The sequence below is a fragment of the Polyodon spathula genome, chromosome 3 (genome assembly GCF_017654505.1).
Source record: "Polyodon spathula isolate WHYD16114869_AA chromosome 3, ASM1765450v1, whole genome shotgun sequence".
NCBI classification, from domain to species: domain Eukaryota; kingdom Metazoa; phylum Chordata; class Actinopteri; order Acipenseriformes; family Polyodontidae; genus Polyodon; species Polyodon spathula.
The window spans coordinates 79,746,480-79,760,601 of record NC_054536.1 but is presented as its reverse complement, the minus strand read 5'-3'; the positions used below and the strand labels follow the sequence as shown (position 1 = coordinate 79,760,601).

Here is a 14,122-nt window from a genome sequence, read left to right as displayed (position 1 = left end):
GTGTTCATTGGTTGTAGCAACAAGAATGTTTTCTTTAGTGCAGTACAAAGAAATTATAAATGCTGACAAGCATATTGTGATGTAACCTGAAAAAACATCGGTATATACTCGTGCTAAAAACCTCACATTGTTTTTTTGGAAATTTGCTGAGAGGCCATATGGTGCCTGAATAGCGCATGCCAGTAAACATGTGGAGCAGCTTTCAGAAATCAATCACAAGTATTTATTTTCATTCTCAATAATGATTGTGAATCGTTTAAATCTTTGACAAGTAAATGTTCTAGTTCAGCAACCTTGGTTACAGTAGATTTGCTGCCATGAAGTTCAGCTTTCGTTCCTGTGGCTGGGATGAGCCACGATCCCTTTTTACATGCTCTTTCTTTATTCTTTTTTATGTCTGCATTTTAAAGCAATGTGAAAGCCAAGAGAAGCTAGCGTGTAGACAAGAGCTAAGAAGACTGGAAAAGCTACATTTAAATCCAGTCGATCCCAAACGGACAGGGAATGAAAATAAACCTGTAGTATTGTGATATGGACATGGAAAAATAGCAGTACTTCTGAAAAAAATCATAATGTGGGATTTTAAGGAGGCGTGAACAACAGACATCTAACAAACACATATTCTGTAGGTAGTTTGTAATAAGTACGGGAAAATATGCCATTGATGAAGCTCATTGTGCTTTGTGGAATACCTCTGTGTTGCTGAGCACTGCTGTCATTCCCCTCTCTTTAATTTAACACAAGTCTTTGTAGATTTAACTTTCTGGCTGGGTGAATCAGTGCCTCTGTTTTTGAAGGTAAGGGAGGGGATCAGGAAATAAGGCTGGCTGTTATTGCACAGCTGACACTCCAGCAGTCACTCATCACAGTTTATTTTTAATTCTTGCCGGGAGCCTGTGGGGGCTGTGCCTCCAGCAGAGGGGTGTTGTGCAGCATCTCTGCAACTAGTTTGCTGTGTGTAAGACAGGGAGCCGAGAGGTGTGCGTGGACACAGACTGTTCGTGTTTTCATTTTGAAGTAAGTTACTTACTCCGATTTGCTTTTTCTATGGGTGGCTGCTGTATTTTTTGTGATTTATGTATAACGGGTATTTTCCCTGTTCTTTTTCTTTCTGTTCCTTAATTTAAAATGTTCTTTCCTTCCATTCTCGTCATTTGTTTTTTTAAATCCTGTATTACGTTTGCATTCTGTCACTTTTTTTGTTTCTAGGTTCTATTTCTTCCCTCTCTCCATTTGTTTGCTCTTTTAGTGTAATATTTTATAAAGTGAAAATATGTGTGCATAGCACACTCAGACAGCCTTATCTGAGACTTGGAAATATACTTTCTACATTGTTCTGTGTGCATCAGACTGCAATGCAAAAGAAAACGGGGACAGTTAGTGGTGCATGAGGACTGGGTCAAGGTATAACTTCTAAATCATTTCTAGATGTAAAACTTAGAAAGCAAAAGTAACTAATTGTGTGGTTTTAAACAATTTGACACCCCTTATTAAAGTTTAACATAATAGAGCCTAGCAAAGTGAACTAAAGCATGGTAAAGCTTGTGTAAGCATTGTAAATAAGAGGTGTATGTTAAAGCCTATTACTAAACCTGGCAAAGCAGGATAAATGAAGGTAAATGCATAGTATAACCATTGGAGAAGCATGGTAAAACCTGCAAAAATACTGCAGTCAGCTTTTAAAATACTGCCCTTTCATTCCATACCCCTCCTCAAATCAACATATATGAAGCCTAAAAAAGACAGAGAGCCTTAGTACTTCCTTCATTTAAACTGGAATACAAAACATACTGGTCCTGGGTAGTCTGCAGTCAAGTTAATGGAAACTCAGGTAGGAGATAGATTTTTTTATTTTTTTTTATTTTGTTTGTGTTCCTGTGTAACTATGCTGGAATATAGAATATTTAATACTTTGATAGTCCCTGATTTGATTAAAATAAAAAGGTCTTATCCCAGTCAGGTTAGTGCCAGAATGTTTGACTGATCTTCATGGGACCACCCAGCTGCCTTGCTATGTCTCCCGCCTGTCAGCTCCCTGCTCTGGGAGCTCTAACTGGCTTTATTCTGGATTCTTTAATTGCTCCAGCAGCATGGCTTTTATGGTCCCTTCAGTCGTCATGGAAATTTCTTTTCTGCAGTTAGATTTATGTGATTCATTATATTAAAAGCACAGTATGCACTGAAGATGATCAATAATTCACAGGACAAAGTCATCGGAAACAGACTATGCAAGGTGTTCAGAATTGTTCCCTTCACCAAGAAAACATCGGCATAAAAAAAAAAAAGTGTCCCTTTGCCTTAATGCTCTGACTTATTGATCACCCTGCATATGTCAGACCTGACTGTCACTTTCCCATTGAGAAAAACAGGGTGGGCTCTATCTTGCCTCTTTCTGCCTTTCCTATATTTCCTTGCTATATCTCTCCCTATCTCTGACTCTGTCTCTCTAACCCTTTATTGCTCTTCCTCAGCTTTATCCTTGTGGTACGCATTCTATAACAATGGAGGCACCCAAGCCGGCCAACAACTCTGCTCTAGACCTGCTCATGTTTAGAAATGGGGAGCTTGCTGGTCAGGGGCAGGGGGACTGTCCGAGGAGTCTGTTTCAAACTGAGCCTCAAACCCTGAATCCAGCCGCCCTGCCAGTCCAGAGTAACCCAGAGCCTCAGGTCACGTTTGCCACTAAAAAGACTGTGGAAGTTTCCCACAATCCCCTGCAGTCCCCCAGAGAGAAACAGGAAGTCCCTCCTCAAGAGGAGGAAGAGGAAGAAAGCCTGGTGGACTCGCAGCCCATTTCCTTCAGCAATAACCCCTTTCTCATAGCCAATCAGAAGGGGAAAGGCAAGCCCACTGAAGCTCAGATTCTTTCGGGACCGCCAGTCGGCTATGGAAAGCAGGGCCTGTTGCAGACCAGCCTGTACTTAAAGGCAAGATGTCACTGAGTGTGTGTGAATTGCTGTTGGCATGTCTTACTTCTATCCTGTAAAAATTGTAATAATAATAATAAACCACCGCTGCCCTTTCGCTATAACATTTGGCATGGCGTGTTTTGTGCTGCCTTGTTTCGTAAATGCTTTACTTGGTGATTTTAATTTCTTCGAGTAATCCAAACTTTTTTTTTTTTGCATTTTTTTTTGTGGAGAATTAATTTGTACTGTTTATGTATTTTTATTCACCCAGTGATGCACAAACCTGTTGGTTCATGAGAACTACCCTGCTTTTTTGTTTTTTCTGTGTGTGTGTGGGGGAGGTGGTGGTATTCCGTAATGGAAAATGTAAAACAGTATGAGTCTTGGAATTGTCTCAGTGTTTTGTCCTGTGGCATATAAATGTTTTTATGTAATGAAGTGGGTTTATGTGATAACTTTGTTTATGTAAAGTGCAGCATTTGTAGCAGAAAACTAGAGAGTTGTCCAATAGACAAATGTATCAACATGTTTTATCTGCCATGTCTGTTTTCTTAAACCTCTGTGGAACACCGCATGGGGACTGGATTCAGATTTCATTTCCGTAGCAGTTTTTATTCAGAGCTAAATCAGCCAGCTTGCATAGGTAAGAAACTCAGGTCTAATTTAGAATCATATGTATTCACTGTCCCGACAGCTTAAAACATCTGACTGAAGCAGATTTTCTACACTAAACATTATTTTTAAATGCATTTATTTTTTCTACCCGTCTTGGAAGTTATGAATGAATCAGTGGCATGAATGATTTATTTGTCCCTTAATTGCTTAACACCCTCCTTTCCCAGCCTGTAAATTGTGATTCCCTTTAGTTACACATTTAACAATGGCTTAACAAGTTCACTGTTAGTAGTGTTTTGAATGTGTGTACTATACTGGAGGCAAGGCTTTGTTCCATGTCTGGTTACAGTTTGATTGATAAAATACTGTACGGTAAATGAAGCATAGGTAACTAACACAGACCTGTTTTGGAAATTTGAACTGGTTTTAGTTTTTCAATGGTAAAATATCCTTCTATACAATGTAGCCAGCTTCTTGCGATTGCATGTAGTTCGTTAACAATAAAACCATGGTCCAGGTGTGAAACCACATCTTAAAGTTGCTCAGGTTATTTAGGTTGAAATAGACAAACGTCACATTAAAACAAAAAAAATACGAATTGTTACATTGATGTGAACAATAGAATGCCTTGTCTAATAATGGAGCCATTTGATTGGCTGGGAGGGTCTTTACATTGTCTAGTATGACGTGTCATGTTGGAGGAGCTGTCCTGGAAGGACAGTAATCTCACAGCTGTCTCGGGTTTTCTGAAGAATTTGCTGTTCTCTGCAATAAAGGACCCGGCCTCTTTGAAACCTAACCTGCATGATTCCTGTAACTATAAAATGATATCCTTCCTGGCATTGTAATTTATGAATGCCTCGATATCCTCAATACAAAGTTTTGGGGATTTTTTGGTAAGTTTCATTTTTCCCCACAGTATTTACAATAAGTAAAAGTAATTGTACCTAAGTAATTGTAAAAAAAAAAAAAAATCCAGTTTTGCGCTTGCATTAGTTACGTAGGTCTCAAATGTGCAGGTTTGAGAAAAACACATGTTAAAGCAAATGTTTAAAACATGATTTGGTATCTGCTACTATAGGTTAAAGAAAGTTTAATTTATATTCCTTGTTCTCAGGATGTCTGTTACATGTGCACTTTGTGTCATTTCTGCTCAGTCCCTGTCCAGCTAGTACTGAAAAGCAGTCTCAATACAGATCCGCTCAGAATCAAGGGGGGTTTTGGAGCTTTTACGTAGTTTCTTTTGTTTGCCTGAACAATGCAACAAAAAAGAGTGGTTTACGTCCAAGTATACATTATGGGTTGTTTTGTTTCCCTACTGCACAGATCAGTCTTGTGAAGCTGAACAGCCAGTTTTATTCACTGTAATTGTATGTGTATTAAACAGTTGTGCTACCATCTCTTCATGGTTAAATGTCTATTTTAAATCAAGAAGAAAAAAATCAATTGGATATTTTTGTGAAGGTGGCTCACTGCAGATTTTTCTAAAACTACAGACAAGTCAATGAAAACGTGTGGATCTGGTGCAAGTAACTGGGAATTTGTTTTTAATACAGTATTCTTCACGAGGAAAGAAGAATATGCAACCTTGTTCTTTTTCTTTTTCATATTTCTTTTTCTTTGTGACAGGGTTCCTCCTCCGAGCCTATTGGAGTGAACAGCACCAGTTGGGAAGCTCCCTGCTACCCCACCTCGCAGCCAGTAAGTACAGCACTCCAATAACGTGTTGAACAGACATTGTTTCTGAGAGAGGCAACTGTGCACACACTACATGAGCACTGTGGCACTAAAGGACTGTGGATAAAGCGCTGACTGCAATAGACAAATTAGAGTGTACCAAGTCTGGATTGCCAAAGCCTTGCCAGTATTTAAAGCTTTTGTGGAGCTGAGCTTTATACAGGCACGGACATGCTGAGTTATTTTTATTTTATTTTTTTTTTAAATACTATATCATTTTCATAGTGACAAGAGACATACAGCGTACATAAGCTCAGCTCCTAAACAAAGGACACTGGAAAGGAGAAAAAGACAGAAACAGAACAGAAGTAATAATTAAATGGTGGAGCCGAGGGAGAACGTGTCAAAGTAAAAAACAAAGGGCTGCCATACTTTATAAAACTTTTTATCCATTGCATGTGGGATGGTGGAGCAGCCATCTTCCTATTAAATAGGACACACCATCTTGCCAACAGGGAGGCAAAGGTCAAAGCGTCTGTCAGAGGTTCCGATACATTAGCATCCTCTGGGGTCACTCCAACGAGGGCTGTAATTGGGTTAGGTTCGATGGGCATTTGACTAAGCTTGGAAAATGTTTCAAAGACCGAAGTCCAGAATGAAGCTAAATCAGGGCATGACCAGTACATGTGAAGAAGATTTGCAGGAGCTTGCTTACATCTGTTACATGTTGGGTCTTGTTCCAGAAATATTTTCACCAATTTGACTTTACATAAGTGAGTGCGATGTAAAACTTAAACTGCAGCAATCCATGTCTTGCACAAATAGGAGTGTACTGTGTACAGCATAGAGTCCCAAATATCATCAAAAAGTTGTACGTTTAGGTCCTGTTCCCATAATGTTTTTATAGAGATAGTGATGGGCAATGCAAAGAGGAGATGATATTGTAAGTCTGTGATATTAAGCCATTACACTCCGGGTTCAGGTTCAACAGAGAACCAATAGGTGATCCGGCTGGTAAAGAGGGAAACTGGGTGAGGCACGGACATGGTTCACTGTTAATGGAAGAAACGTGATTTTAGATAATTTGACATATTACCACACTACACCATTCCAGTTTTATTAAAGGTCTTTAAAGGTATGTGTTTTTCAGATCATATTTGATTAACTAAATTCTACGCCCCTGGTTAACTATGCAACTTCTAAATGCGATCATAATAAATTCAGTACCTCAAACCAGGATGAGCTACTGTCCAGATTAGTTAATTAGTTGAAGCAAGTCAGTCTCGTCAGTTTCAGAGCCCTTGCAGCTGTGTGGTGTTGCAATAGTGGCATTCCCCTTAGAGTATAGTAGATCCCCACATGGTCACAGCAAAAACAATTTGAAAATGTGGATTCGGTGCTTGACGTTGGCTGTATCGCTCACTCATTTTAGACTTGGAAACTCTAATTAACTGTAACAGTTTAGATTGGATCAGAACTCCAATCCGTCACCCCTCCAGTTTAAGGGTGCCAACATTTCAATTTGATCATGTTTAGATTATTAAAATAGATCCACCCCAGCTAAAAATTTGAATCCTCACATATAGTAACCTTATCAAGCCAGCTGTTTCTTTCACTCCCATCCGATACTGGCGCACTAGAAGCAGCTTCTTAATAATAAATAGCCTTGGAGCTGCAGTGGGCTTGTTATCAGTGGTCTCTGAGATTGTAGAAATCAGTTATACTGTATGTCATGAGGCAAATCACATAGGTTTTCACAAGAACAATCCCATGAGAGACAATCTTACCCTATACAACAGGTTGAGAAGAAAAAGCAGTATTTATTTATTTATTTTTTTAAATCATCATTTCATGTCCTCATCTTCCTCCTCCAGCCTATGTCCACTGCTGCTTCTTGCACTGGACCGGAGACTCACTTTGTAAGTGCTTCTGTGCCTAGGCTGGGCTGCCTGCCTAACTGCCTGCTTGGTGTTGGCTCTTTGTCTTCATAGCTGGCAGGTATAGAAATGAGTCCGGTCCAATATAAGGCAAGAAAGCTTGTTTTCTAAGAGTGTGATGGCAAACAAATCACACCGATGTGCACTCCCGGTGATAATAGCCAGCGGATAGATTTGTTGGGTACCAATGTTATAATGATCACAAGTTATAAGTCACAAGAGTTCATGGAAACAAACATCCAGTATTCATACAGTATTGTCAGAGCACTGTGCTTTGCTGGACAGCCACTGTTTATTGCAGAAAGGTATGTATCGGTGACTTTGTGTGACAGTAGTGTCCATCAGCTAAAACACTGCAATGCTGACAATCTTAATCGGAAATATTTGACAGAAAATGGTGATTTTTTTTTTGACGCGTCTCCTGATGGCTTGCATCGTCGAGTTCTGTCAATTTTTTCTTTTCTTTTTATGATTTCAAGGCATATAATCCTGGCTTGTTTTGTGCTGATGTCATGTTCATAGCTTCTGTAGATACTGTTTCCGTCAGGACAGTGATTGCCCAAACGTTCGCGAAGTACCAGCTAACTTGGGAAAATGTGGCTTCGACTTACGCAGATTCTGCTTCATTGTACATGCCAGGGACATTAAACTTAATCAGAAATCAGAACTGCTACTCATCATATTACACATGTAAAAAGTGTGTATACGGAGATCTCCTCTACTCCCACCCCCCGTTTTTTTTTTTTTTTTTTTTTTTTTTTTACAGATGTTTTAATTAAAGCCTATTTTACTGAATTTATCCCTATTTTAATATATGTAAAATAGCCATGGTCTGCATTGCCATCTGGTAGCATAAAATTAAAAAAGAAAATGCCAAGACTGTTTGGGAAGAAACCTGCATGTTAATTCAGCCCCTGGTGTGATGGAATAAGATCATTTTATTTGAAGCCAATAGTGCTTTCAGTGGAATGCAGGAAATTGTAGTTCTTGATCGACTGCAACAGGTTTCAAGTGCATTTGAGGTTGATTCAGCCTAGAAACTTGAATACAATTAGAATTGAATGCATTAATCTGCTGGAACTTTGATTTCATTTTGCTGTTCATATATTTATGATGCACTTCTGTAATTTTTATAAAGAAAATAATAAAAACTCATCTTATAACTCTACATTTATAGGAGAAACCAGATATATGATGGCTTCTTCTAATGTGTTCAGAAAGAAACAAGGACTCAACTGTAAGCCATTTACTGTGAAAACGATCCCCATACATACACAATTTAAATATAGCTCCCTGCATGTCCTGTATCACAAATACAGCTCCCAGCAACCTCCCTTTGTTTTTTGGCATTCCTGCACCTGTCAGCACTTCAGTTACCAGCAGCCCCTCAACAGTGTCAGAACTACAACTCCCAGCTACCCCTCACTGTGAGGAAAGCGTTGTTCCTGGTATCTCCACTATTTGTCAGCGCTACAGTTGCCCTCTAGGGTGCATGTTCATTCTTACTGTATGTGTGTCCGTAGTTTTGGAAATGCCTAGCAAGGTTGAGTCTACGTATGACCCAGCACTGCATTCAGCTGTTGGGTTACTTTCCTTCATAGCAGCTGCACAGCCAAGCAACCCCTCAGCCAGTAATTTTAAATAGAAATGAACGTTAGGCCAGCACTTAAAGCTAGGGTTGTGATTTAAATGTTTTTATTTTTGTTTTTGTTTAAATGTGGAAAATATAATCAACTTCTATCTGTTGTTGTATGTTTCAGTCATCTAATAATTTCCTCTTCACCACAAGTCCCAAGGAAGGATCAGTGAGTATCTGCAAAATATCAAATACCTTAACTGGAATTTATGTGGTTGTATTTACAGTCTCAGACAAAAGTATTGGCACCCAATGCTTATTATAATAGAATTCAAGGTAACAGATTGAAGACAAGCATTTAGCAAACTTGAACCACTTTTTAATAAAACAAAAAGTAAAATAAATAATTTCTTTTAAGTTAACAAATAATCTTAATAACAAAACAAACAAGCTTATTTTAAAGCATTCATTCATGATAAAAGCATTGGCACCCCTGCTTTAGTATTTTATTACGGTTTTCAGACGTTAATGATAATTCTTAACCAGTATGTTTCATCTTGTTGGGAAATATGGGCCCATTCTGTTTTGCATTTTTCCTTCAGCTCAGACAGATTGGATGCACAGTTCTTTGCTGCAGCTTTTTTCAGCTCTGTTCAAAGCATTTATTTTTATTAAATTGAGATCTGGTGATTACGAAGGCCATTCCTGAACATTTATCTTTATTTTTTTCAAGAATTCAAGCGTTACATAGCCGTATGTTCTGGGCTTCTGTTGTGTTGGAAGGTGAACTTTCGGCCGTTGTATAGTGTGTTGATGCACAGCTGCATTCATTCAATCTTCAGTCACATCAGACTCCAGTCCCTGAACTGAAAAACAACCCACATTTTCTTCACTGACAGCTTTCTTTTACTTCGCCAAACATACTTTGGTCCATTTTTGGGCAAAATTGATATTTTCATCTTATCGGATCAGTGAGTTTAGTTGATGAATTCTGCAGATTCCTGTTAATATTTCTTGGATAAATCTTTAAAAGTGGTTTGCAGCGATGTCTGTGTTCATACAACTCTTCTGTGTTCAGGTACCTTTGTGCATTTCTTTCATTCACTGTTATTCCTGATGCTTGTAAATCTTTTTGTCTTGTTTTGGCTGTTAATCTTGGATTTCTTTTTTAGCTGCTCTGACAATTCTCCTGCAGTACCTGCTGTACCCACAATGTTCTTTGGACGTCGCCTTCTTTCAAGCATTTCAGTTGAATTTGTTTTTTGGTGATGCTTCATTGTGTCTCTGATTGTGGATTCTGGTATTCCATGCGGTTCTGCAGCTATTGCCTTTGTTGTAGTTTGCTATGAATGCTTTTCTCAAGCATGAATCCAACTCCATTGTCTTGACCATCTGCTGTGTTGCCAAAACGTTCTTCAACATATGTTGGAAGTTATTTCAACCTCTTTTTCTGACTATTTGCATTATAATGCAGCTTACAGTAATTACTGTGTAATGGTTTCCAATCAATAAATATATATTTTTAATTAGTTATTAATACTTTTGTCATTAAGAAATATTTGAAATTGGTCAAGTGCTTTTTTTAAATAAAGATTGTTTGCTAAAATACCAAAACTTTTATTTTGGTCTTAGTTGTATTAGTGGTTCATGTTCACTAAATGCTTGTATTCAACATGTTTTCTTGACCTATCTTATACTTGTTGTCTGCGACTGTATCTACCTCACATTCCCTTTAGAAACTGGAGCATGTGTTTAGAATACCCCAGGTCTGCTGTTTGTCGTAACCTTCTTTCTCTTCTTTTCTCTCTGCTCCATTTCTCCTTCATCTGTTCTACTCTGCAGACCAAACCAGGCATTATCCACCCTAGGGTGCGTCAGAATACGCCTCCAGCCAATCAGAATGGCAGAAACAGCCCCAACCCTTTCCAGCATGGTCCTGCCCCTTCCGAGACACTCTGTTCTGTGAGTGTCCCCACCCCACCCCTCTTCTCTCTCTGTCTCTGTCTCTCTTTTTGTTTGTGTGTGTGTGTGTATTCATAACTTGCATGGAACTGAATACAGTACGTGGTGGGATTCTTGACCAGTCAAACAAGAGTTATTTGGTATTAGACCTCGATGGGCTTGTGTGTGGACTGCTAATTATCCAACATAATGCCATCTGGCTGGAAAATGAATTCAAGTTAAAGAACATTCATATGTACTGCTTTTTGTATGTGTATATATAGAGGATATACCATGAATGTTCACAGAGAACTGTAGTGAGGATGGCCGAATAAACCATGAGCTTTACGTGAAGCCGTGCATCTGCTTAGCAACACAGCATCATTTACAACAGTGCGATTAAACTCAGTCATTCTGTCTTTGGTTATGAATAAATGCAAGAAACATTTCCAAATAAGATCTGATAGGAAAAATATTCACTCAGTCACTAACCCGGTTCAGACCCTGTACTGTACCAATCCAGTGTTAAAGTCATTAACTTGTGCCGACCAGGGTCCGAAGCAGTACTCAAATGATTCTGAACCAGCCTGCTTCCAAACCGGTCCCGCTTGAGGCAACAGCTGTACAACCCTCTACTGTACATTGCATTGCTTGCTCCTTGCATCTTTTCCGGATTCTATCCCTGTGAGACATGCAAGGCCAGTCAGCCTGTGGAGGACAAGCATGGCAGGTGCTTTTCCAGCCAGGGGCCAGAGCATGCCAAGCAGGCACTGGTTAATTGCAGCTTCTGCACATTTTGTTCCACTTGCTCCAAGCACATGTTTAAAAAGAGGTTTCAGACAGCTCTAAGGTGTGTCCCTGGCTGCATCCTTACTCCATGGCTCTGTGTCAAGAGAGAGCAGATGAGGCACCCCGGTAAGTAGCCCAAGCAGGAAACAGTCTTCATGGTCTTCCTCATCCTCCTCGAGCTTAGGCTCTCCTTCCCTGCGGAAGTAGATAAGTCGCCGTTTCAGGTGATCAGCAGACTTGGAGCAGGTTGAAAAGATCTGGGTATCTGTTTCCCACAAAGGAAATTGCTGAATTACTGTGGGAACTGGTAATTGAGTGCCCCTATCCAAGGACGCTACCTGCCCTAATAAGCAGTGCCAGATTTCGGAGGTGATCCTCAAAAGAGCATATTTAGCTGGGGTGTTATGTCGCATGTCTAGAGAACTACAATAGCATCCTGGTAGCCTACCAGTCGCATTTGCTGCGGTCCCTGTCTGAGAAACACAGACCCTCACCACAACAGCTGGTTAAGCTATGCCTGATGAACAAAAAAAAAAAAACCTGCTCTGTGTGTCCAAATTCAGCAGGCAGGCAGACAGCTTTGTCTTTCTCAGGCACGTGTGCCTGACGTGGATGAAGCACCGCTGTTGGATGCCCCAATCACTCTAAGGCATACTTTCGGTCCCATGTTGGATGAGATGCTACAACGCTCTCACTGTGCGGGAATCCACTCAAGAGCTGGTTTGCCTGCTTCCCAAGCGCCCACCTCCACTATGTAAACCAGTGGCAAACTGGTGCCCTGCACAGAAACAGAAATTGCGAGCCAAGCCACAGGCGAAACAGCAGCCATAGGATTTTGCAGCCACAGGCCCAGGGCCCCTTCCCAGGGAGCCATCTGGACTATTGACTTCGGTGCACCACAGACATCTGGGAGGAAGGGTTTTACTCCAGGTATTTGCTTGTGTCAAAGCAGGATGGTGGCCTCAGTCCGATCCTTGACCTCAGACAGGTTAAGCTGTATCTGAGCCAAAGGCAATTTAAAATGTTGACAATGCAACAGCTGTTGCAGTCGATCAGGCCAGGTGACTGGTTCGCTATGGTGGACCTCAAAGAAGCCTATTTTCACATCCCCATAAAACTAGTGCACAAGAAGTACTTGCAGTTTGCCTTTCAGGGAACAGTGTACAAGTTCCATGTCTTGCCATTTTCCACGTGCCTTCTCGAAGTGCATGGAAGCTAGCTTGGCCCCATTGAGATGCCTTTTTTTCACTGTACAATCGAGCCACACCGGGGCCTTGCCGAGCCCTCGTGTGGTTAAAGAGAGCCTGGGTTGTTTTACCTCTGCAGAGCTGAGCTGTGTTACTGACGTAACACGCAACGAAAGACATCTGTTATTAATTATTGTTATTAATTAACTCAGTATGCCAAAAGGTGCTCAAACAAATGGTGTTCAAAAATTAATAGATCAACGGTACAGCTATATTTTGTAAATATATTCAGGAGTTTCTTTATAATCCACATGTTTTACTGCTTATATCGACTTTGTTTGGGTACTTGAAAAAGAAGCTGTGCAAGCACAACGAGAGCCAGAGTTTTATGTATTGTACAGCTGTATTTTGTTTTGCAGTGTTTTGTAAATATAGTAAAAAGAAAAGGGCTTGTAACCAGGAGGTCCCTGATTCAAATCTCGGTTCATTGTGTGACCCTGAGCAAGTCACTTAACCTCCTTGTGCAAGATGTTGTTCTAAGTGACTGCAGCTGATGCATAGTTCACACGCCATAGTCTCTTGTAAGTTGTCTTGGATAAAGTTGTCTGCTAAATAAACAAATTATAGTAAAGGTAAAGGATGAGAAGTTTGTTAGAATTTTGTTTTTGAGTGTGCGATTTAAATGTACCGTACCTGCGGTTCATGTCCATTTGCTTCAAATAGTTAGAAATTCGGTCATAAACTTTCTCATTTCTGACGCGCGACTCCAGATCTTCCTGAACACTTCTGTCTGCACAAAAACTAGTCTGCACATCCTCAGCATCCCAAGGCTGTACTTTTCTGTCATCACACTCGCTGCCCGCCATGTTTCTTGTCATTTTGTCTTTCTGGAGTTTACTGACTGGTGCAACATAATGATGAAAATCCTTAACCCTGCCCCTAGTCCGGCTTGGCTCCAAGCCAGACTGGGATGTCTTGTGAGGCCAGAGTTTCACGGTTTGGTTCTCTCTTGGCTCGACAGATAGCCAGTGGAGAACCACCCATACCCATGCCATACCAAGCCCTCACGGTCGGATGTGGCAGTGAAGAATAGGTAATAACCCTTTTGCGTTCCATTTATTCAGTGCCTGACAAGCACGTCAGGTCCAATTTATTTTCACACCCGCTGTTTATTTTACACACGCAGTTTAAAACCAGTGTTCGCTGTATTTTTCATATACCTCTTTATAGACATGCATACTGATAAATCCTCTCCGTATCACTCGTTTTATCACCAAACTCCTCAATTATTTTATTACTGTAACATCTCACAAAGCTCTGCAAATGTCTGTGATATTCTTTGAGCGCTGGATGCGGAAGCAGCTACCGCCTTTGTTTATGTCTGCTTATCTCTGTATGGCGCAGCTGGTAGGGCTATTGCTCACACGCCCCCCCCGCCCCCCCTTTTTTTTTCTTTTTTTTTTCCTCCCGGTTTCATTCAGCTCCTACGGT

General features: G+C 40.3%; 1 protein-coding gene across 22 annotated transcripts in view; it reads left to right on the top strand.

Annotated features, from left to right (window-relative positions):
* LOC121313459 (protein scribble homolog) overlaps positions 1 to 14,122 on the top strand; it is a 135,256-nt gene that overhangs the window by 100,836 nt on the left and 20,298 nt on the right. For 14 of the 22 annotated variants that reach the window (XM_041246003.1, XM_041246002.1, XM_041246012.1 and 11 more), the window contains 4 exons: positions 2,472 to 2,927; positions 5,154 to 5,225; positions 8,899 to 8,943; positions 10,557 to 10,676. In XM_041246003.1, the coding sequence (XP_041101937.1) occupies positions 2,472 to 2,927; positions 5,154 to 5,225; positions 8,899 to 8,943; positions 10,557 to 10,676 (693 nt within the window). The remainder of the gene's footprint in view (positions 1 to 2,471; positions 2,928 to 5,153; positions 5,226 to 8,898; positions 8,944 to 10,556; positions 10,677 to 14,122) is intronic. The other 8 variants (XM_041246010.1, XM_041246008.1, XM_041246019.1 and 5 more) reach the window with 4 other exon arrangements.